Raw genomic sequence first — 25990 nt, 5'->3', positions numbered from 1 at the left:
GTCATCCATCCATCTGGACTGGATACGGGCTGAATCCTGGTGACTGCAGTGACCATCTGATCTGGATACGGACTAGATCTGGGTGGCTACGGTGACCTTGAAATAAGAATAAAACAGACTTATATTAGGTTCTAGATATTATCAAATGGCGAGAGTTTTGAGATTGCAGCGGATGTGAAGAACTATAATGCGATAAGAGCTCGCTCAGGTACTAAGGAGATAAACCATTCAGGGCTTTATAACTAATTAGGAAGATTTTAAAATGTATACTATATTTAATAGTGCGCCAGTGCAGTGTTGACAGAACAGGGCTAATATATTCATACTTCCTGGTTCTAGTAAAAACTCTAGCAGCTGCATTTTGGACCAGCTGCAGTTTGTTTATTAAGTGTGCAGAGCAACTACCTAATAAAGCATTACAATAATCATACCTTGCGGTCATGAACGCACGAATTAACATTTCTGCATTTGATATTGAGATCACAGGTTATAATTTAGATATATTTTTAAGATGGAAAAATTTGGTTTTACAAATGCTAGAAACAAGACTTTCAATGGAAAGGTTGCTATCAAATAGCACACCTAGGGTCCTAAATGATGACAGAGAATTGACTGCACAGCCATCAAGTGTTAGACAGTGTTCTAGATTATTAAATGCAGAGTTTTTTTTTTTTTTTCCAGAATTTAGCAGTAGGAAATTACTAGTCATCCAGTTTTTTTATATCACCTATGCATTGTCAGTTTTGTGAATTGGTATGTTTCGTAGAGCAGTGAAGAAATATAGAGCTGAGTATCTTCAGCATAGCAGTGAAAGCAATAACAGTCTAAATCCTGACTGGAAATCCTCAATGATACCATTTTCTTAAAAAAAAAAAAAAGAAAAAAAAAAGAACATAATTGTGAGGAGATTACCATTTCTAGTATCTTTGTTAGAAAAGGGAGATTTGAGATTGGTGTGTAATTAGCTAATTCTCCAGGATCAAATTGTGTGTATTTATTTATTTATTTATTTATTTTTAATGAGAGGCTTAATAACAGCCAGTTTGAAGGTTTTAGGGACATGTCCTAATGACGATGAATTGATGATATTCAGTAGAGAAACTATAACTTCTAGAAGCATCTCTTGTAGTAGCTTAGATGGTATAGGATTTAACACACATGTTGTTGGTTTAGATTTAACAAGTTTATACAATTATTCCTGTCCTATAGCAGAGAATGAGTGGAATTGTTCCTCAGGGAATCTATAGTGCACTGTCTGATACAATATCGTAGCTGACGGCTGCATGGTTTTAATTTTATCTCTAATAGTATCAATCTAGGAGGAAAAGAAGTTCATAAAGTCATTACTGCTGTGCTTTTGGGAAATGTCTGCGCCTGCTGATGCTTTATTTTTTGTTAATTTAGCCACTGTATTGAAAAAATACCTGGGGTTGTTTTGTTTTCTTCTAAAAGAGACTAAAAGTAAGCAGATCTAGCAGTTTTTAGAGCTTTTCTGTAAGTAGATGTACAGTAGTTTCCCTCCATGCAAGACGGAATACCTCTAGTTTTGTTTTCTTCCTGCTGCGCTCCATTTTTCGGGCTGCTCTCTTTAGGGCGTGAGTGTGCTTGTTAAACCACATTGTCAGACTGTTTTCCTTAAACTTCTTTAAGCATAAAGAACCAACCGTGTCTATAGTTGCATGCATGGAGAGTCAATAGTTTCTGTTAAACCATCAAGTTTTTCTGAGCTACTGGATATGCTAAGATATTGAGACAAATCGGGACGATTATTTTATTTGCAGTTTTTTTTTTTTTGTAGTGGTTGTTGTTTCTTATTTGTTTGTAGGAGTTGTTTTTGTTTGTTTATTTATATGGGGTTTATTTAAAAGTAGTACTAGGTATTGATAATGGGTAGAGTTAATATGATTCTGATTTTGAATTTCATTAACATCATTTCCATGTGATAGTATTAAATCTAAAGTATGATTTTGAAAATGAGTAGGTCCTGACATGTGTTGTCTAACCCCAATAGAGTGTCTATAAATGCTGATCCCAATGCATTTTTTTCATTATCTATATTGATTAAAATCACCAACAATTAAGACTTTATCTGCAGCCAGCACTAGGATAAAAAAATAGCAAAGTAGTCGATCCAAGTCCCGAACAAATAACTCTTATGAACCAGTTCTTTTTAGAGATTCAAACCATTCTGTATGACTAGTGTAGTCAAACCAATTCACAAAAAAAAAACTGACTCTTATGAACCGGTTCAAAGCCATATGGTGTGACTAGAGAAACATATGAGTTCATAATTAAATTAGAAAGTCAATTTAGTTTCTTGAGTCATGAAAGAGCAAAAAAGAAAAAAAAATTCCTTGGGTTTCACATGAATTCAGCTGAACATGAAGATGAAGGGCCTTGCAAATGAGTGTTGTGTGTCTAGATTGTTTTGTTTTGTTCAGGCACTGCTGTTATTTCTCAATGCCATTTTACTACCTTCTAGTCTCACTGTTAGGAATGAAGATGACAAGCGCGAGCGGAGGAAAGCCCAGGAGACAAGGCTGGAGCCCTTTCCATGTGAACCTTGGTGAGAACACACACATACACTAGATACTGTTTTCATCATGAGGGTTGAGCTGTTTCTCTCAACCAAGTCATCATGGACTATTATGTTTGTTAGGAATGTGAATGTACCTAATTTCTCTCTCTCTCTCTCTCTCTCTCTCTTTCTTTTTTTTTATGTATGTGAATGTGCCTAATCCAAACCGACGATAGAGGAGATTAAACAGTGGGCACAGTCTTTCGATAAGCTGATGAAGAACCCAGCAGGGCGGAACAAGTTCCGTGAGTTCCTGCGGACGGAGTACAGCGAGGAGAACATGCTCTTCTGGCTGGCCTGCGAGGACCTGAAAAATGAGATCAACAAGAGTGCCATCGAGGAGAAGACTCGTTTGATCTACGAAGACTACATCTCCATCCTCTCGCCCAAAGAGGTACTAATCAACACACACATAATGAAAGTGTGAAGTAGCACAATGGTTCAGTGTAAACTTCTTTGCTGTCTTTATAATCAAGGTTTTAAGCACATCTGTGAGAGAGCGCATCATCTGAAAATACTGTTAAAGGCACAATATGTAAGATTTTTTTATTAGAATATCCAAAAACCACTAGAACAGTGTTATATATTTTGCTGACTTGTGTACTTACATTATGCCAAATGTTTCGAAGAATGTTTAAATCCAGAGAAATAAGCAATTTTAACTAGTGACACGGACTGTGTCCATAGTGTCATTGTGTCCCCTGCCAATGACGTCATAACCCCTCGATTTCCGGTTTTGTTTTATAGAAAACATATGGAAACACCAAAGACGCTTTAATATGTTATGCGTTTTAATAGACCATTGATGACCACACAGAGTAGCATTATAACAGAACTTTCTGCACAGCGAAGTCTGCACATCACACATGACGATGAAAATGAGTAAACTTACATCAAACAGATATGCTGCTGATGTACTTGTTTTATCAGGCCAGGCTGTTGAACAAAAAAGAAATAGGAAAAGTAAATGTCTTTGTGTGGACTGGAGAGGCATCCAGGGATTTACTTATTTTGAGAATGCATTCTGGATAAAGCAAATCAAGTTTCAAATTAAGTTAGATTTTTTTTCTGTTGGTTTGGTTTAGGGTTGGTCTAAAAGTAACTGACTTGACAACAGATTTGAGAGTTGAAGACTTGTCTGAAGTACTGTTGTCTCTGACAACACCTGTGTAAAGTAGTGGTTTTCAACCAGGGGGTGCCTTAGCAGACTTCAAAAGGGACAACAAAATAAAAAAAAAAAAAAAAAAAATTAATACAAAAAAAAAAAAAAAAAAAAAAAAATTAATACAAAAACTTCGAAAAAATTTTTCCCCCTCAATGGTACTGCCTCAGTGACAGGCTGTTTTACTTCATCAGGCATAGTGGTCCGTGTATCTTTTGGTTATTTGATTTTCTACTTAAAAATAAATAAAGAGAAATGAGAAACAGTCTGCTGCGTATCGATGCAGTAAGGGATGAAAGGGGCGTTTCAGTGCCGCCCACACATTCCAAACAAATATTAAAGCATAATCTAATTTTTTACCCATGAACAAAAGTATGAAAAATCCAGCTAAATTTTCGTTTTCCATTTCTTAAACAAAACGAAAAAATGAAATTTCTAATTTCTCTTTATTTCTTTTTAAGCAGAAAATCAAATGACCAAAAGATACACGGACCATATTTACACAGTTATTCTGATTGTGTGATTTGGACCTTCATTATTGTGTTTACCAGTGTGGGGGTGGGGGGGGGCTTCACGTTAAACAGGTTGAGAATCACTAGGTTTAATACAGACAGACATCTGTATTCTATCCCTGCTGGAGAGGAGGAGGTTTCATGCATGTAAGTATGTTAATCTATTCTAAGAAAGGCACAGAATATTATATCCATAAAAAGACCAGTTGTAACTGCAGTGGAAAGATTGGTAGCTGTTCTTTATCACCTCTGTCTTGTTTCTCCTCTGTGGAATGCAGATTTCAGGCTATGTGCAGGTCTGTGATTGGCTGCATTCTCACCAATGAGAAGCGACTGGGGCCTTATCTTAAAAACAAAACTTATTTGGATGCTTGGCATGAACTTCACACCGCTAAATGTTAAGAGAGTAAACGTTTAAGACTTTGTGTGTGACAAAGCCACGAGGCATGAAGGAATTCTTTCAGATGTATGATTGAAGCTTAATGTTTTATAAGGCTCATTTCCTGAGATACAGGCATCTAGAACCATATGTTTTATCTCCTGTCGATGTGAGACAGCAGTGTGTGCATGTATTGTACACACTATAGTTGCATTCTCTGTGCGCACATGTGCTGCTGGTATGCTGTTTAATTCATTGTGTTGACATGCTGAATGTGCCTCTTGGCTTTTTCATCCTCGGAGCCAGAACTCACACCTTCAAACTCCACAACTTTCAAGAGGCAGCTGAGGAAAACACTTTCTAGAAGTAAATTAAGGAGCAAAGGTTGCACAAAGGAAGCTATAAACTGATCCCTGCTGGACTCCACTGTAAAGCGGTTATATAAATAGGCCGTAGAGTGAGAGTGGGAGTCAGTAAGTTCAGATGGATGAGCTTTGTGTTGACCTGAGCTCCTAGTTCCATTACACTTTTGAGTGTCTGGTATGAGAATGAAAGGAATCCTTATATAGAGTCATGAAAGAAAGTAAAAGAGAGGTCAGTAATAGTCGTGGCCCATGGTGCACAGGCTTCATAAAGTTTTTAGAGATTCATGGGACTGAAACTTGAAAACATATCAAAGATTTTTTAGGTACACTGCCGTTCAAAATTGGGATTAATAAGATTCTTTTTTTTTTTTTTGTAAAGAGATATACTCTTATGCCCATACTCTTCTGCTCACCGAGGCTGCATTTATTTGATTGAAAATACATTTAAAAACACTAATTTTGTGAAATATTATTACAATTTCAAATAACTGATTTTTTATTTTATTGTAAATGAGTTTGAATTTATTTGTTTTGTGATACATTTATATATATGTATATTATCTATTTAAAAATATATATATATATATATTTATTCCTGTGATGCAAAGCTGAATTTTCAGCATCATTACTCCAGTCTTCAGTGTCACATGATCCTTCAGAAATTATTCTAATATGCTGATTTGCTGCTCAAGAAAGATTTATTTTTATTATTATTGTTGATGTTGGTTTTTGTTTATTTTTATTCATATTTATTTTGTGGAAACGGATACATTTTTAGGGTTCTTTGATGAATAGAAAGAACAGCATTTATTTGAATATCATGAATGATATTGAATGAAAGGAAATGTCATTGAAATTTGTATGTCAAAAAGGGCGGTAGAAGAGCTTGATGTCACTGTTTAACATTTTTAATGTTTTCCTAAGCTGCTGAAACTAAACAGCTTGTAAATGTGTCTGCAACTGTATAAAGTGCATTAATATTTAATAAAGGCAAGCATGGTTCAGTTTCTGATTGGTTAACTGTATTCTAGCATATGGAACTCGGGATTAAAAGCTCCATTCAAAAGTCTGTTTAACCCAGGCTTTAAAAAGTCATTAACCCAAATTCTACATTTTGACCTTCCTAACCCTGAGTATTATCATAAAATGACTTTTCATTAGCATTTTAATTAATATTATATTAACTATGTTGCCTGGCATTCACAATGCTGTCTTTCCGTCCTTGGTGAGTCTGGACTCTCGGGTGAGGGAAGTGATCAACAGGAGGTTGCAGGATCCCACCCCTCACATATTTGAGGACGCACAGCTGCAGATCTACACTCTCATGCACAGAGACTCCTACCCACGATTCCTCAACTCCTCCGTCTACAGATCACTGGTGCAGGGGGGGTCACGCTCCTCATCTGAGTCATAGACCCCCGACTCCCTCCTCTTTCTTTCTCTCACTCTCTCCACCCAATTTCTCCCCATTTCTCTCCATTGCACAACCACTCAAGGAGAAAGTACTCCTTTTTTGTTGTTGTTGGTGTCATGGTTGGATTACCTTTTTTTTTTTGTTTTTTGTTTTTTTTGCTTATTTCATGTTCCGCTGTCATTTTTGAGGGAATTCCTCTATTTTTATTTTTTTTTGTGTGTGTTCTCCTGAAACCGGACAGACTGAAGCTGGAAGACAGGGTTGAAAATGCAGTTTTAATTTTTCAGATCTTCTTTTTTTTTCCCGTACCATCATTCCAAGTGTATGTGGCAGCAGCAGCATTAACTACTGATTTTCACAGCCAAGGTTTTTTTTTATATATATTTTTTTTTTTTCACGCAAACATCCTACTTTTATCTCCTGACGTCTCTAGCTGAAGAGAGTTGAGAGGGCCTCTGCAATAACATACACTGGAGTGGCCTGACCCCTGACCTGTCCACTGTCTCTGTGCTCTGATTGGCTCTTTGAGGCGAGGGGTCGAGAGGTGATTGGCTGCACCGTAAAGAGAGGAATGGCACTTTTTCAAGGTGCTAGACAAATAGGTACAAAAATATTTACACATTATTTAAAATGCAAATCAATTTCCAGGCCCACATGTAATTTTCCAGATTTCCTGCACTGATTTTGAGGGAAAATCTGATGAATGGATTTCAGCTACCAGTATGAGTACTAAACTCATGCTTGTAGCTGAAAGCATTATCAAATTTGCCAAAATAATTTAATAGAATTTTATAAAATATGGCATAACTATTCTGTGTGTACAGATTTCATGTGGGCCTGTTCATTTCGAAAAACAATATTGGTAACATAGGAGAAAAAAAGAGGAGGACTGCCAATTTTAGAGATATTAAATGAAACAAACATAAGAGAGATGACAGAATGACATGGTTTTAATTAGACTGGTCACTCACATTTTAAAATTAGTATTTTTTTATGTTATTTATTTTTTATTTGTAAAACTGTGACCTGATTTGTTTTTCCTGTACATATATTAAAGAAAATCTGGAACATATGCGACATACCGAGCAAGCTGTTAGTCGTTGAGTGCTCAATTGCGCTGTATCTCTCTCTCTGGCCTCACTGTGTGTGAATGTGTTTGAGTGTGTGAATGTTTCTGAGGGTGAATAGTGCCTCTCTGCCGCCTGTAGGCAGTTTCAGGTACTGCAGCTTTGCAAGCCGTTTCTCAGTGTTCCCGCCTTTTTTTAGGCAAAAGCAGATGATCTTTTAGTCAACATGAAATCAAAATTAGCTTTATTGGTCAGCGGACATAATTCCACAGAAAATATTTTGTCTTTGTAAATGTAAAAACTTGTATCCGCCTCTAAAACTATCTAAAATCATGCAAAATTGCAGTAATTTAATCCGGATTTATGTTGTTGTAAAAAATGTTACAGCAATAATAGCTGATAACAATTTGAATTTAACTCTTAACTCTTTCATGGCATCACAAGTTTTTTTTTTTTTTTTTTCTCTCTGTCAGTTTATCACACAATGTACATGTTTTAAAGAGAATATCTCTTAAAACGTGTCAGCATTAGCAAATAAGAAAAGCATTGCACAGGTTTTATACTATTGTACAGGAAACTTTCTAAAAAAAAAAAAAAAAAGCCATGAGCTGCTGTGAAATCCATTTAAAAGATTTCACTGGTCCAGTACACTTCATTTATTCACATTTAATGCTCAGTGTAAAGCCTGCACTCGTGCTGAAACTCATTTTCTTTACGGATGCCTTCAACAGACTCTGAACTTACTCGATATTTAGAACGTAATAGGAATGATGGAGAGCCGGCTGGACTGATGTTAACACTGTCAGCTGCGCTACCGCTCGAAACTTATGTATCATGAAATATTTTATACATTCATAATGTGAATCTGAAACCAACCAGTACTGTGCGAGTGAGTCCACAATAATAGAGATTTTTTTTAATATAGAGTTAGGCTTTTTATATCAGTGCTGATCTGCAAAACAGATGTTCATTTTTTTCCCTAAATGTTCTCCTTCCTTAAGCAGTTATTTTAGTTATTTTAGCAAAGAAACCTTATAATCTGATGTGTCATTTCACATTGAAATGAGATAAATCATCCACATCCGCTTGGTACATCCTGGAACTTTCAGGATTTGGTCCTTTGTAGATATTTATATGTACAGTAAATAAATGTATAATCAATTAAGGACTCTATAAGTGAGATTTCGAGAGTCACACGACAATTTAGAGGAACTTCATGTACTGTAGTCCAATTTAGTTGTTTGTAACAAAAAAAAAAAAAAACAAATGAAAAAAAAAACTGATGCCTTTTAATTTTGTTTGTTTCATCAGTTGTGCATGAAGATGTACATTTTTGAATATGTGTAAAATAGTTGTGTATATGGTTATATGTGTACATGAACATTTATTTAGTATTGCTCTTATTGTCCGACATGATGTGACCAGTCTTACTTAAGCCAGATGTATGTGTGTGTGTGTGTGTGTGTGTGTGTGTGTGTGTGTGTGTGTGTGTGTGTGTGATAAAAGTTCAGTTAATTTTCTTAAGAGAATGGGAGAGAGATGTCAATGTCATTGCGGCCTTTGACAGTGAACACTCAATTACACAGGGATACGCACAGTTACGCACCGTCCCGCTCTTTAAGACACACTCAAAGAGGGAAGCTTGCTGGTGGACCTCTCAACGTTTCACGTGCACTTTGCATTCATACTGAAAGCGATTAAGAGGACACTGTACTGTATCAGCAGATCACATGAGCTCCACTGTCGCAGTTCATACATGTCGAACTCAGCTCAGCTTTCGCTTATGTTGCCTCAAATTGTCAACTCATATTAAAAGTAACTTCAGTTTGCTTTGAAAATTGCTGTCAGTGTGAACACTTTGCAAACCAGTGTGATGCAACAGATTTAAACTTTCCTATCATAATTAACATAAATGCTGCAAAATGAAAATAAGGTAAGCTGGATTTGCCATTTATTAAACTAATATTAACATTTAATTTAAATTTAAAAATGCATTTAAACATTTAAATGTGTAATTATTTGCAAATTTAACATTTATGCTTCAATTTAGTGAAATATATAGGGATGCACTGATATTAAAATTCCAGCCCGAAACCGTAAGCTGTTAAAACACTAAAAACTAAAATCAGTCTAAGTGAACTTAGGCATTACAACATTAAGTGTACAGTTTAAAAAAAATGGATATCTATTTATGGATATATTTATTAATTTTGTTATAAAGATTACACCTTATTATTATTAACAATTTATTTTTATTTTTTTTTACAGATTATTCGTATTTTTAAAGATCAAATTTAAGTGAATATTAGGTGATGGTAATTTACGCAAAAATATTTTGGCTTAAATTTATGTTTAATATTAATATAATAATATTAATTAATATTAATAATATTTCGGCAAAAATAATAATAATAATAATTGCATATTCAATATCCATACATTTGGATGAGTCACAATTAAAATGTAGATTATTAGTCTTAATGATGCATATTTGTCAGTCACGCATAAATGAAACCAATAAGATTTCTGCACTTAAAAAAAATTATGAATAAATAAACCATAAATTAATAAATAAATTTAAAAAGCATGAAAAATAACCAGGCCATAGTTTATTATTAACTATTTGCACCAATTTCTTTTTTGTAATAATCCTATTTACAAAATAATTTATTAAAACTGCTTAGAATCAGAATTAATCTGTTCATTGTGAAAACAATTAAATGTATTCAGTTAAAGTAGAAACATGCTTAAAATATGGCTAGTTGTGGAACAAGCAACATTCAATCAGTTAAAATGTTGAAACAAACTGGATTTATTGATTATAAAAACATAAACCTTTTACAGAAATCTTACCTTATTTCATACCCGTTTCATTTATGCATGACTGACAAATATGCACCACATTAAATTTATTAGTTTATGTTAAACCGGTGATCCAAATGGATGAAAACTTTATATGTAATTCAAACACATAGATCTTAAATTTAGGCCTTATATTTTTTGAATGCATATTATGTACAATTATGCGATGTGAGAATTAAGATTTAATATTAATTATTTTTTTTTGATTTTGAATGAGTATGGTATATGGTACTATGATGTATCTCAACAAATGCTTGCAGTGCAGCCAGCTTTGTTAATTTGCAGTAGGAGTGTTTGACTTTGTTGTATCACAGTTGTCCTCATCCTCTTTTAACAGCTGCACAAATCAGACAGACTTCCACAAACTTGTATTTGATTAGAGACGGGGACTGTGACCTAGAGCTGCTTATGTTTACATAAATATCTTTAAGGTGCCAAAATGAATCTAGCCTTCTAACGGTCTCAAACTAAGGAGCTTTGTGTGGAGAAGGAGTGAGTCTGTCAATAACCGATGTGTTTCCATCACCAGATGCTCTCACTGGTCTTTGTTACAATATGTTTTGGTTTCAGTGTGTCAAGCACTCACTTCACAAGGTTTTGCCATCTCATCGCCTTCGCTCACTCTTTCTTACGTTCTCACCGGTCGCTTTGTGAGATTTTCTCTTTTTGTCATGTATTCTCACGAGATTTGCAGTGCCATGACCTAACAGCAGTGAGATCATTCCCTGACTCATGGACTTCTATGGACACTTATTTATTGACATCAGCATTATATTTTGTATAAAAATAAATCAAGTTATGTTTTAAACAGTATGTTTATGGATTTCTGGACCATTGTTTTTGTTTTTTTGGAAAAGTTTTTTTCCATTACTGTGTAACCTCCCCTCACCCTCGGGTGCCATAGCAGGACGCCCTCTTCAGGTTGTGGTTGGGACTTGAGGTCCCTTTTAACCCCAGGCCAGCTCATTGCCAGAGATGATTTCATCAAGAACTCGTCTGTAATATTCCATAACCTTTGACTTGGTTGCAGATTTTTTTGAATGTTTTTTTAAAGAGAAGATATGACTATAATGATAATAATAAAGATGTTTGTGTTATTATTCATTTACAGCTTGCCAAGAGATTTACTGTGACTTCGGCCCCAAAAAGGGCTTTTCACACTCTACTCAACCCTAGCACCTTAAAGCTCAAAGTACAGATCAGTTTAATGCGAATGCTTACACTGCATCTGATTTCACATACTGTCTAGTACTACATTTGGTTTGAAACTTTAAAAAAGTATGTTCTATATAATATTAATATGGGTAGTAATAAAATCCTGACGTACTACATCCATCTCGTTGTTACTGTCACATGATGTACTAGTTGTGTTGCTTTACTGCCAATCACTGACCTTGCTGGATAGTAAAGCATCCATTGAGTGCACACTCCAGAATCTCAGCAGAAGTAGTAGATTACCAGTACTTTTCACCTAATATTTTTTGAATACTATGAATTCGGACATAGGCTTACTACTGTTTTTCACATTCTATATAGTATAGAAGCAAACATATTCAGACACTGTATTCATGTATAAGTTCAGCTGAACGCATAGCCTTTGTAAGTCTAGATTTGATAGTTTGTAGAAAGCTTTATTTTGGTCCAGAAGTTACTTATGAGTGATAAAAAATATTTTTTACACCAGAGTTGATTGCACCTCTTAAGCCCCTTAAACAAACATTTATCATTGTAGTGTGTACTGGTACTGCAAGTTTGTTGTTTCAAAGATTGTGGACAAACTTTTTTTTTTTTTTTTTTCTGCAATCATACATTATCGGTGGAGTGAAATGTACATTTTCCTTGAGGTGTGCCTTTAGCCCCACTGTAACCTATGTTAGGATATAATCACTAACCCAGAACGAAGCATTGTGTGATATAAAAAATAAAATAAAAAACGAACTTAAAATGACATTAACCCAGGGTGCACAATCACATAGGCTTAATTTGAAATGTGAAAAGCCCATAGGATGGTAATATGATCTGTTGTGTCCCTCTAAATAGCATTTACACTTAAGTTGACCCCCCTCTGCACATCTGGTTTTACTTTAAGGAAGTTGACTGGGATGCAAGCAGCATTTGTGGACTTTTTGTTTAGAATTAAGAGCGCTAGATGATGGAAATATGAATTGTCTTTCCTCACACTGGCTTCTTATCAGTAGCTATACATGCCCTTTTCAGATTGGACTACAGAGGTTTCCTACAGTATGATCATTTTCATTATTATTCTGTTGACTGAATCCTTTCAGCAGCAGGATCATTTTCATTATTATTCTGTTGCCTGAATCCTTTCAGCAGCAGGACTAGCTCAGATGGATTTTCTCTGGCTTATCGCGTTCTTGTTGCCATCTCTGAGAACATGTATGGAAATATTGTCATATTGCCAAAACAAACACAAGGCAGCAGTCAGGCGGCGATCATTTTCATTATTATTCTGTTGACTGAATCCTTTCAGCAGCAGGACTAACTCTGCTTCTGCCGTGTAGGTGACCGCTGACTCAAACAGTATAATGTAGTTTGAATGTATGAAGCAGAAAACAAATGGCTAAAAATGTGAGACGGAAATACCAATACAGAGACATTTTTCCCTCCCCCTTCAAGTTTCACAAACATTCCTGGAGTCGAACTTGAGGCTCAGTTCACGCTGCCATTCTAACAAGAATCTGGCAGTAGATGGTTGCGCTGATGAAAGCTGAGACTCGTCATGTGGACAGAGATGATTAGCTCTTCTCAATAAAACACGAGTTACATGATGAAGGACACTAGCAGACCCTTAATAGACAAAGACATGAGAAACTCCCTCTCAACTGTATGACAGCATAACAATCGGTGTACTTAAAATTGGCATGAAATTAAAATTCACTCCATATATTTTGTACATGCATATAGACGTTATTGTGACTTCTCCAATCATTTAGTCCAGTTAACCCTCTGGCGCTCCGTAGCATTTTTTATTATTATTATTTTTTTTTTAATGCATGTACTGTATTTTAGTTTGATAATGTTTTTATTTTTTTTTTTTTCTTTTTTTTATTTGTTGTTTATATTGTTTTTTTTGTTGAATGTTTTGGAGCAGATAATGTTGTAGTAGTTTGATCACTTTTTAAAGAAGAATCACTATATGCGTCAAATAATTAGAGTTAATAAATGCTTTAGAATTTTTTTTATACTTTATGTAACTAAAGTAGTTAACTAATGTTAGCAAATAACATTATTGTAATGTTACCAAGTTTTGATCGAGACACTGAATTAATCAGTTGCTATTATTATTATTACACTAGCTATAATTTATAATTCTGACAGCAGAATTTTTTTATGTTAATTTGCTATTATTATTATTACATTTGATATTTTTTGTATTTTCGCAGTCTGAACAGCAAAGACATATTTGTGAGTGGTTTGATATCCAATTAGAATTAAAATTTGTTAATGCGTAATATTTCTTTTCATTTTCTATTTGTTTTGCATTGAGTCATTGTGACTTTATTAAAACGCTGCATGTTTCTCTTTGCATGTCTTGAATGAATGTGTTTACATTTGGATATGGAGATGGAGATTTGTGATATCATTTGACCTGTGAGTATTTTTCCCTGCTTTAGAAAACCTTGTTTTTCTGGTAGCGTACACTGAAAAAAATAGTAACTAAAAATGGTATATTTGTTAAGTAAGGTAAAAATAGCTCTTTAAGGAAACTTATCACAGGTTAACACTTTTTACAGTGTATATGTTGCATCCTTTCTACTTCACCTGAGGTCTTCGATCCATGGTTTATTCCCTTGAAGGGCCTATAAACGTCCTCCAAGCACTGAGCATTTTCATTAACCCAGCCATTCATTTGAAATCAGCAGATCAAAACGCTTGCCTACCGACCCTCTAAATCCCCCATGACTTCTGTGGAGGCTCAATGGGGACAGTGGTTTAGGAGATTTCCACCATGTTCAATCACAGGTTCAAAGCTCTTAATGATCTGGCGGGTCTAAACCCAAATGTGGTGTTATTTAGGAGCATCCATGAGCGTCCTCACTGATCTCCTCAATCCAAAACCATCTGACAGAATTTATTTTCAGTCGCCATAATTAAGAAATGTTGTGACAGCTTGTAGAAAATTACTGCTCCGGCAAAGGCCAGACATATTTCACCAGCTGTTCCTTACACAAGTCACAAAGGGTGAATTCTATTCTCAGATTTGATTAAGATCAGCTTCACAATACAAGGACGCTGATGGGAAGTTTCCAAAGTATAGCAGGACCAGTCTCATGTCCAAGTCCTCAGGATCAAGGAGAGCAAACACTGGATTTAATCATCAGCCTCATCAGATCATGATACAAATTTCAGTTAATACAGCAGACAAATGATGGCACTGGAACACAGCCGTTCACTCTCAGTTGAGTATTGGCCGACTGCTCCCTCTAGTGGAAAACATCTGAAGCACAATAAAAACAAGCAACAAATACTAGTTTGGATAGTTTATATATAGGACAGTTTACCTTAAAATTCATTAACTCACCTTCTCTCGCCTTCACTTGAGTATTGGTGATTTTTATTTTATTTTATTTTTTTCTGCGGGAAACAGAAATATCTTTAAAGATGTTCTGAAATGGTTTCCACATGATGATATAGTCAATGCGGATGAGGGCCATCCAAAACGACAAAAGGCACCATAAAAGTGGTACATACTACCAAAATATAAGTGGTTAATCACTCTAAATGACATCAAACACCATTGGTTCCAAACACCATTGACGTTCAAATTTGTTTTGATTTTTGTTATGTGATTAAAGGACCATATTTGAATAATGTCATTCACACACACACACACACACACATATATATAAAAGACTGGCGTAATGATGTAGAAAATTCAGCATCATTACTTACAAAAATAGAAAACTGCTATTTTAAATCATAATAACATTTCACAATATTACTGTTTTTACTATTTTTGAACAAATAAATGCAGTTTTGGTGAACATAAGAGACTTTTCAAAAACATTTTTTTTTTTTTTTTAACCAACCCTTGGACTTGAGTGGTTATGTACATGAATGGATGAACAGATTTTAGGAGAGTCATGACTAAATTTAGTGCTGTTCTTCATCTAAAGGTACTGTATGACTTCAGAATTACTACAAATATGGTGTATGGTCATACAAACCACTTTTATAAAACGATGTTCAGCAGCTTAATTAAGTTTGACTGACTGTTCCAGTTCCCTACTCACACACACAAACGCAAAAACACACACTCAAGCCACCAAATATTCTTAGCCAAATTTACTGAGACAGAACAGTCCAATTCTTCATACAGTACATATGAACTTTCAATTATGTGCCACATTCTGTTTTTCTCTTCGTCTGGTTCTCTACAAGAAGCAAACTACCGCCTACACTAAGGCTCAAATATTAAACCTTAAAGTCTTTCTAAACTCTGGAAAAGCAACCAACCATTCAAGATTTGGTTAAATAAATTATCTGCGAAGTGCATAAACTGCATATACATATGAAAAACATGTGCCCCCACCCCCCCCAAAAAAGATGAATGTGTACAGATTCTTTCAGCAATTACTTGGCACTCATAGAGCAGAAAGGCACAAGCGCTATATCAAAAGGCAAAGCAAGACTGAACAAGCCAGCTGACTTACTAGGTCTAAGTTATCGGCAGTGCATGAAAGGCAATAATACACCAGTCAAAAAGGAGGGGGAAAAAATACAGAAACAGCTTTTTGCGACACTTATTATAAATTACAAAGCTATGAAAATTAATGTATAAAAAAAAAGACAAAATAAAAAAAACATTTCCTTACACTATGAATTCAGGTCATCTCTTCATATGAAGAATCCTGCTCACTTTAGTCTTTAACAAAACTATGAAGAGAGAAAACAGAAGACAAATGAATATACAGTAAAATATATGTTTTCTATTCTATTAATGAAAAAGAACAACTAGTGGAATATATTGAATAGCTTGTTTCCTAATAAAAATTTCTGAGAAACAAAATCGCAAAATAGTTGAAACCCCCACCCCGGGGTATATTCTGAATATGTACTGTGCAGACAGTGGGGCTAGTTGTCACACTTTGCAGTTTGTGAATATATACATATATTTTTTTTTTACTTTTGTGACATGTCAAGATGGGAGTCTGCTATTTTGCTTTTCCATAAAATGTAAACATTATTTTAAAGATAAAACAAAGTCATAAAACAAAAATATAAAAGGTCAAATATAAACCTCATTAAATCCATTCTTTCCTTTTAGCCAATTTATGCAGTCAGTTAAGCTGGTACACTTTTATTGTAAAGTACAGCTGTGAAGTTTGCCTACATTGAGTAAATACTGCCACCACGTGGCTACATTGAACAAACATGAATCATGTTCACATAATGGATTTGACAGTTTTTATAGTCTTCAGCAAGCCGTGTTACTCATGTCAACCGATGGCCAGGTGTGTAGGGAGATTCTTACCTTCCACCGGTTTCCACACTCGTTGCACAGCACGAAGGTGGTCATGGGTTCATCTGCGCTGCGTGTCTGGACCTGCGGAGAGAGATCGTGCATTCCTGCTCATTTCATGCTTCAATGCAGTTTAAGCCCACTTGCAAACCTCTTTTCAGACATGCAAGCGAATCAAAGACTTGTGCGAATTTGCTCCAGGCACAGAAATGCGGGGCTGTTTGTGTTTCAGAAACTTGAGCCACCCGGTCTTCTTTTTCAAAATATGGATTAAGTGTACAAATAATTTTGAAAGGACTGTATTTGTAACCTACTGCTGCGTCACGCTTCAGATTGATAGTTGTTTTTATAATGATGGCAACTACTGTATAAACATTTCTGGTTATAAAACAGTCCTAAACACTGGTGAGTGTTGTAACAGCATACCTGAGTGTAAGTGCAGTTCTTGCCCTTGCATTTTCCACAGATGAACATGTCAGTCTCTGTGCCGCCCACTTTGGAGAGCTGATGCTCTCGAATGGACTCCTTGATCAGCGCTTTCCTGATCTCTTTCAGCTCTGCGCTTGCCATCTCCTGCCAAACACACAGTTAACACAAACACACTTCACACCCCACAGAGAAACTGTAATTTAACACTTCGCGGGCCCAAGTCAGACCTAAACGCACCTCTGCGGTCATGCTGGCGATGCGGTCTGGAGAGATGTTGCCACACAGGACGTTCCGGCGTAAGTCTGGGTTTTTCTGGTCCTTGAGGTTGGAGATGCGACTCCTCAGTCTGGTTTTGTACTTTATGTCAGTAGACTTGAACTCCTGGTAGATACGTGTCATGAAGTACAGTCAAGAAACCACAAACCCGGCTGCATTATTTTACATTTTCCTTTAAATATGAAGCATGCATTTATTGATTTTTCTTTTTTTTTATGTTAAAATAAAGTCTCCTTTCGCAGCAAGAATACTGCAAGTAAACCATTCATTGGCAAAAGGAAATGTAATGAAAAAGTGTATGAAAAACCAATGATCTTCCCGACATAACACTAGCTAATGTAACTTTTGGTAATGAGAAGGATATAATCTTCAATCTGTGCTGCCAGGTGTTCACAGTCTACACCGATTGTCTGGTAATCACCTGAGAAAAAATACAAAAAGAATAAATCAACTTCAATATTTTAACGACTCTAATTTTTAATCTAAACCCTAACAAAATCATCTTTTGCATTTATATTTAATAACAGTTAATTGAACATTTTAGTCACTTAACTTTTTTATATCAAGTGCAATCAACTTACTTCCATATTTGAATGAAATGAACTTGTTTTAATTAGTAAATTTCACCCTATAGCTTTTACGGTGCAGATACTGACTCAGTTCAGTTGGTTCAGCACTTACCATCAGTCTGCAGGGCCGCCACCAGCAGCTCTCTGGATTTAGTGCGCACGCTGTCCGTCGTGACAGGTGCGGGTGGGAAGGTGGTGAATTTGGGGGTGACGGGGGTGGTGGGAGTTTTTGGCGTCTCCGGCTTGTTACTAGAGAACAAAAATCATTTCACTGTTTTGTAAAACTGCTTAAAATAATCTGTATTGTAAAAAAAAAAAAAAAAAAAAAAAAAAAAAAAGAATTGAGTGTTTGTTTAATTCTTAATTAATATTTTATATTGTTGTATATGATATGATATGATATATATATATATATATATACACATACACCACACACACACACATTATTATATTATAAAAAAAAAAATATATATATATATTACGGGAGAGTATTTGGTTTGATATATATTGAAAATAAATAGTTTACATCTCGAGATTAAAGTCGTTGTGTTTCGAGATTAAACTCGTTAAATTTCGAGAAAAAAGTCGAAAAAACAATCTTGAGAATAAACTCATTAAATATCTAGAATAAAGTCGTTGTGTTTCGAGAAAAAAACTCGTTAAATTTCGAGAAAAAAAAAGTCGAAATACAATCTTGAGAATATACTCATTAAATATCGAGAATAAAGTCGTTGTGTTTCGAGAAAAAAAGTCGAAATACAAACTTGAGAATAAAACTCATTACATTACACGCCATTAATGGCAATGCCGTACGGTTTTAATTTATCATAGCTGTCCAAGTGCCAGAGTGCATTTGGGTGAAGCCAGCGATAACCTTGCATTTGTCCTCTGGTTGTCATTTCATGTTGGACAAAAGCGAGTAGCCTACAACGCGCAAATTGGACTGTTTTTTTCTTCTAAAAAGACCTAGCCGCTTGCAAATTCTCTTTAATGTTTGTGTGCTAATTATTATTGTGTCATAATTAGCTAAAGTTAATACTATTTCTTTGTTACTGAAAGATATAGGCTATGCAATGAACACTGATCGAATGCGTTATTATTTCATTTCGACTTTTTTTCTCGAAACACAACGACTTTATTCTCGAAATTAGATGAGTTTATTCTCACGATAATTTCGACTATTTTTCTCGAAATTTAACGAGTTTTTTGTCTCGAAACACAACCGACTTTATTCTCCAATTTTATGAGTTTATTCTCAAGATTGTATTTCGACTTTTTTTCTCGAAATTTAACGATTTTTTTTTTCTCGAAACACAACGACTTTATTCTCGAAATTTAATGAGTTTATTCTCAAGATTGTATTTCGATTTTTTTTTTTCTCGAACTTTAACGACTTTAATCTCGAGATGGTTTTATTTTTTTTTTTTATTGCTTGGGCCTAATCCTCTTTAGTATTGTGTTTGTTTATTTTTTTTTATTATTGCTTGGCCCTAATCCTCTATTTTTATGAAACATATGCATTGATGAATTGTTCACAATGAGATCTATAATATGCATTTAGGAAATAAGTAGAATGAATTGTAATTTCATGGTTAGATTCCACACACCTGGTGTCGCTGGATCCAGGATAGTCTTTAGAAGATGAGGACTGGAGGGGAGATACTCCTTTTTTCTTCTCCTCCGATTTACCCTCAGATCCATCTACATAAAAGAAGTCCAGCATTAACATCAGAACACACACACTGCATTCACTATCACCAAGTTAACTAGTAACATCCTTAAGACAATAAAAGCTGGAAAGCAAACAGACAGCAGCTTCGTCCCACCACATTTTAGAAAGAAATTCTTCAGTTTCCTTCTCAATCACTATCATTCACTCTAAAATACGAAGCTTTTTCTTTCTGTGTGTGTGTGTGTGTGTATAGGGATGGAGTACCCAGCAGTTTCTTCCAGGTCTTGATGAGAGATTTGGCCAGTGTCTGCACCTCCTCATCCGAGCTCTGCTTCCGCACTGCATTCACAGACATCCCGATCCGCGTGGACTGCGCCGTGGATCACAATGAAACAGAGGGAAGATCATGTTTGTTACATTAAATATACCACTGGACCATCACAACATCCAATCCAGTATCGAATAACCAATTATGATGCTTTGACTACCTGATCATTCTTCTGCTATAAAATGCTCAAAAGAGGGCAGATCATAAGTAAATAAAAGATGCAGTACATTTAATACTAAGCATGATAACCTTTACTATTTTAATCGCAGTAAATCAGGCACTGCTCTGGAAAGACTAAAACACAGATCTAGGATGTGTTTTCCCCATGTATTATTTTTTCTTCTGTGTATCACTGCTGTTTTTTCTCTGAATATTTCCTCCGGGACTAAGAAGCCACTTTGTTTGTACATTGACTCCAACCAACACAAGTACTAAAACTTTAACTAAAATTAAAATAGAAACATAAAAACTAACTGGAAATATTAATAAAAACTATAATAGCATCTGAATGAAACTAAAATAATACTGATTAATCTACTGACAATATTCCTACCGTAAATGCACTAATATGCCATGCATGTACAGTAAAGTAGGCAATTACAAATATACTGTACATACATACAGTAGTGCATTTGAAACACATTGGTAGGTGTTTAAAAAAAACACTGGCTCTGTTCAGAATGGATTTCAGATTTTTATTTTTTTATTTTTTCAATCTATGCAACATCTGCATCTGAAGTATAGAAAAATGATTACTTTGCATTTTTTAAATGATGTAACTTTTGTCAATACGATCAAGTAATGAGTGGACATATAATCAGGATCGATATGATTTGGATACGCCTCCAAATTATTCATTCATCAGAGTGGATACTGAAGGTTGAGCACACTCCATTGTGTTATTTAACATTCCATGCAATATGTGCTGTTGGGTACTGCATTTTCTGGTTATCCAGATAATCTAGGCACGCTTAGATTTTGCATACTAAGCACTGATTACATTCTAGACACTGCAGAAATAATACAAACAGTATGCCATTCCAAACAAGTCAGATTCCCTGACTGGAAGAGAATGCCATGATTATGTAACCCAACGCGGCACATGCTCTGCCCTTAGACAGATACCTGTAGGGTCTCCAAAGACATCTTCATGTTCTTCAGCTCCCGAAGCAGGTCAATGGCACCATCCTGAAGATAAAAACACAACGAGGAAGGACAGTTACACAACAACTTCTCAAATGCATTAGTAAACTGACTCCAACAACTAGGCTGTTTCACAGAAAACCCAAGATGCTGTGTTTTGGGGACAAAACTGGGACTGGCTGGTGTGAAGTGTTGGTTAAATGAGGCTTTTGTTTGCGCTGGAGAAATTTGGAGAACAACCAGCTGCCAGCTCATCACAGTACACAAACGATCCAAACATGAGAGTAAAAGCCAATTGTGCATGAAGATTGGCCAATGAGAGCCCGGCGGTTGTCTGGATGAGGATGAAACAGGTGATAATCTCACACACAGTAACTAGATCTCGTGCATGTTTAATGAAGACAAACGGATGAAATCAGCAGTTCTCTCTCCTATCTGTTTTTCAGCTGCTATAAGGAAATCTGTCACACTTACAGTGTTTTTCTTATGCACCATTTTGTCCAGCTTCTTTGCGATGCGCTCCACTTCTTGGTCCTTCACCATGTTTACAGGTTTAGGGCTGTTTGATGGCGCCCGATGGCCTTGCCTCCATTTATGTGGAAAAATGCGCCCGTCTCTGTCTGTGTGTGACTGTGTTAGTAGCAGTATGAAAGGAATCCGCTGCCTTTCTCTCCGCTCTAGAATGTTGTATAGCGACGTTCGAATCGCGAGCGAGTCGTTCTTTTCAATCGAATCTTTTCAAGGAATCAAATGAGCCTGTTCATTCAATCGGCGTGAACGATTCGTTCACAAATCAGACTGAATCGGTAACAGCAGTCATCGAGTGAACTTACTCACCGAGTCCGAGCACCGCGTCTTTTTCAGACATGATTCATCGCTAGTGAGCTGACAGTATTGGAGTGAGTTACTTTAATAGTGGTAGCAAATGTCACAAATTAATTATGTATTCGAAATGTTTAAGAGCTTATTGTATGGCAGTTTTGTCAATATCAGAATTGCTAATGTTTTAGATGTGTTATGGCTGCAACAAACTGGCAGGTGAAATTACATTAAACACATTTGTTAGAATAATAAACAGAAATATGTGACTGCATATGGCTTTAAAGAAACGTTTATATCAGGGATCTGCAGAGTGTAGCTCCCCTAATTAAACACACCTGAACCAGCTAATCGAGGTCTTACTGGGTATAATAATAGAAGCTTCCAGGCAGGTGTGTTGAGGCAAGTTAGAGCTAAACTCTGCAGGACAGAGTTTGGTGACCCTTGGTTTAGAACATAGGCCACGCCGAGATGTCATTGATCACCTGATGACAAATTTAGAAGCGGTTCTTTGAACGCGCTCCTCGAAAGAACCGATTCTTAGAAATGAATTAGACTGTCCAGTGCCCATCGATTCCGTGTTGAAGCAGGGTGTTATGGGAATTGGAGTGAATATGAATAACTGCAGGAGCAAAGCAGTCAAACACAAAAATTGTTAAATAGTTTTTCTAAAGAACTAACAGTTAGGATATTTTTGTTTAGAACATTTTCGTAAAAAAACAATACATAAACAACATTGACGTTTTGTTTTGGTGATAGACTCGGTGCCCTTTAATTTAATATTCAAGTTGATTTTTTTTTTTTTTTTTTTTTTTTTTTTTTGCATGTATAATTTAAGAGTCTGCCCTTTAAAATTAACAGCTAAATAGATAAAGAGAGCAGAAATTTAACCTTATTATGACAATGGTTGTCTTAACCTTAAGTTTACAGTCCATGTGTTGTAAACGTAATGTGCATTTCTACTGTTCTGTTCATTTGTCTTTCATTTAAAATACTTAGAAAAATAACTATTACTATGGATCATTTTTGAGTGAAACAGTGACTATTGTTCCTTGGTCATTTTTCATTTAAGTTTGGGAGTTTTCATTTCTGCACCTGTAAAGAGTGAATAATAATGTCCTATAGCACTATCATCCTAATTAAAGGAGTAGTTCAGACAAAAATGGAAATCATTTACTCCCCTTCAATGCTGTCCATGCTTGACAAAAGTGTTGGTTCTGATTAACACCATTTTGTTGTTGTTGTTGTTGTTGTTGTTGTTGTTGTTGTTTTTATCATCTTTTGTGTTCAGAAGTCACGTGTTGTCACTTTAACACATTTAGCACATAAAGTATGCCTGGACATCATGATTAACAAATGAGATAAACAGATAAATTATTATGAAAAATGTATGTGTTCACTATATGGATCTTTGCAAAATGAGGACAGTATTATTTTGACCTACTCCGTGTTATGTGATCAGGTTTAAGTTTAACAGACATTGGATTTTATCAGTAGAGGGCGTCATTGTAACAAAAGTACTAAATTTTTTGACCACCGAAACCACAAATCAAAATGCATGAATGGGTTTGCATTAGACAACAAAATATCAAAATTAAGTGACATTTATTTTAACCCTTACTTTGTCTTAAAGTCATTTTTGGCCTGTGTTTGGTAAAGAGCCATTCACTTTGGCCTTTCAAGCATCCAATTATTTTTGTACAATTATCAATAAAACTTGGCAAAAATATTAGGCACTTTCTATGATTCAGCCACTCACACACATTAGACACAATCAGGACACAACGGAGCTAAATTTTAAATATAAATTAATAATTTTTTTGTTGTTTTGTTGTATAATGCAATGAAATTATTAATTGGTTGCCATTGTAAGAGTATCTTATGTGAATCAGAAGAATAATCAGAGATATGCTGCATATTGTTTTGCTTAAAAGCATGTTTGATTCACAGTAAATGGTTTAAGCGGCACTCAAGAAGTGAGTTTGTGATAAAAGACACACAAAATGTAATTATATCCAAAAATAATTTATTTGTCAACTAAAGAATATATTACATCCACATATTTTTCGGACTGTTGTGCAGCATTTGTTCATATTCAAACCAGATCGATACGGACTTTAGCAGTGACAATGAAAACAATAGTGACATCCCGAATCTGACTTCTGAGAGTTAATGTCCCATAATGCCCTGTTGAACCCACGGTATGTGCACATACAGAGCTTGAAGCCTCCCTATGTGAGTGAAGGTGACAGTGTGGCATGTTCTCCAGCTGAAACGGCCAGCTCAGGCCTCAGTCACTCCGGCAGGAAACCCGGCCTTCATCACCCTGCTGAGGTCATCTCTAATTAAAACTAGACCTTGTTAAGGCAGCCCGACTGGCTCGCTGCATGCCCTGTTCCTGCCATACATTCCCTTTTTAGAGGCATACAGGCGGGCCATTCTTACTTTGGACTTTTTGTGTGGTTTAGAAATGTGCTGACTGATTGAGGTGTGTGTTTATTTCACTTGGCTTATCAGTGCGAGGCTGTTGCCGACCATTAATCTGTCATTACGAGGCATGGGGTCAAACTGATTTTAAATGAGAAATTATAGATTATATTGTCTATATGTTGACATGTTTTCTTAACACTTTTTCATAACATTTCACAACGATTGTTGACTTTTTATGGCTTTATCTTACAATTTCCTGAAGAAAATATTTATTAACAATTTTTGTATTTTCCTGTTAATTGTCAACTGTTTTAAATGTAATTTTCTGAACTTTCTAACATTTTCTAAAAGGAATTAATTACACATATCCCTATACAAACAAAATTGTCAATGAGATATTTTGATCTCTTTATGTTTACCCAATATATAAAAATACCTATACTATCAAAATAAAAAATATCTCACACTGATATTGTATAACATGATAACTGATTACACTGATATGGTTTTGTGGGTGTAGGAATATGTGTAAGAATCAAAATATAACATTTATATGGTTTTGTTGTTATAAGAATGTGCATAAGTATCAAAATATCTCAAAAGCTCAAAATATCTCCTTTTATTTTATGTATTTTAGTACAAAATATCTCATCATAACTAATGTATTTTTTTTGATGTTCCCCCTTTACGCCTAATAAATGAATGTTATCCACCAAATATAGTTAAAGACAGTTATATACTGTAGCAACATTAATATGCCATATATACAATTAATATAGCATATGTTTTGTATTTCCATTAAACTGTGCATATAATGCACTGTATTTAACAGCTTCTCCCAGTAATCCCTATTGTTTTTAATAGTTTAACGTGTGTGCATTTGCTTAAAGCGCACAGGGGAACAGGGCCGGGTGTGTGTGAGTGGGAGAAAGAGAATGAAAAGCTGTGACATCTCATACAGGCAATATCATGTGTGCTGAGTTTAAACAGATCACTCTGTCAATAAGTACTTTCAAATTGAAATCAGATGCTGACCACTTCTAGCCCCAAACCTACATCCTCTTTACAATCACAGAGGAAATTTAACATCGAGTGAGTGCGACCGGTCCTGTGCAGTCAAAAAGCCTATGTATAATTGCAAACAGTTTGAGGAAAGAAACCCAGGGCTTGGAAAACCTTAATATGTGTTGTAGCGTTACTATAAGCAAGTTGGTATGTGTTTATCAAGGGCGAATGATGCAAGATGGCCCTGGCACAGGCGGACACAGACAAATATATTTAGCAGAATGTGAATGTGGGATGCAGTGTATCTGTTTGACTTAAATGAAAGCTAATTGTGTTTATTAAGCTCACTGCTGTTCCTTCTTCTCCGAGTAGTCGTCTTTTTTTTTTTTTTTTTTTTTTTGTGCAGTTGTTGCTGAACCGTGTTCTCATATTATCTTTGTAACAAATATCTCTTTCCCTGGCCATCCTCAATATGATAACAAACTCCAGTCAATGC

At 35.4% G+C, this 25990-nt stretch overlaps 2 protein-coding genes and 1 long non-coding RNA gene across 4 annotated transcripts in view; 2 read left to right on the top strand and 1 right to left on the bottom strand.

Annotated features, from left to right (window-relative positions):
- Positions 1–2668, top strand: part of LOC109096823 — a 30881-nt gene extending 28213 nt beyond the window's left edge. Inside the window, exon 4 of the long non-coding RNA XR_006153300.1 lies at positions 2495–2668. This is a non-coding gene — a long non-coding RNA (uncharacterized LOC109096823). The remainder of the gene's footprint in view (positions 1–2494) is intronic.
- Positions 2669–2745: 77 nt separating this feature from the next.
- LOC122134444 (regulator of G-protein signaling 17-like) lies at positions 2746–8709 on the top strand. The gene is made up of 2 exons (XM_042712894.1): positions 2746–2972; positions 6222–8709. The coding sequence occupies exons 1-2, from the start codon at positions 2793–2795 to the stop codon at positions 6408–6410; spliced, it is 369 nt and encodes a 122-aa protein (XP_042568828.1). The 5' UTR covers positions 2746–2792; the 3' UTR covers positions 6411–8709.
- A 7436-nt stretch (positions 8710–16145) lies between these two features.
- Positions 16146–22498, bottom strand: LOC109052578 (transcription elongation factor A protein 2-like). 2 transcript variants are annotated; one of them, XM_042712892.1, is made up of 11 exons: positions 22078–22498; positions 21715–21974; positions 21223–21285; positions 20034–20139; positions 19705–19798; positions 18210–18346; positions 17893–17949; positions 17490–17644; positions 17250–17396; positions 16836–16907; positions 16146–16237 (listed from the first exon to the last, which is right to left on the bottom strand). In XM_042712892.1, the coding sequence occupies exons 1-11, from the start codon at positions 22106–22108 to the stop codon at positions 16229–16231; spliced, it is 1131 nt and encodes a 376-aa protein (XP_042568826.1). In that variant the 5' UTR covers positions 22109–22498; the 3' UTR covers positions 16146–16228. The 2 variants fall into 2 exon arrangements, with proteins under 2 accessions (XP_042568826.1, XP_042568827.1); XM_042712893.1 differs by having other exon boundaries at positions 21715–22498.
- Between the last annotated feature and the right edge of the window lie 3492 nt (positions 22499–25990).

This window comes from Cyprinus carpio, chromosome A23, assembly GCF_018340385.1.
Source record: "Cyprinus carpio isolate SPL01 chromosome A23, ASM1834038v1, whole genome shotgun sequence".
In the NCBI taxonomy this organism is placed as follows: domain Eukaryota; kingdom Metazoa; phylum Chordata; class Actinopteri; order Cypriniformes; family Cyprinidae; genus Cyprinus; species Cyprinus carpio.
This window is presented reverse-complemented; position numbering and strand designations above follow the sequence as displayed.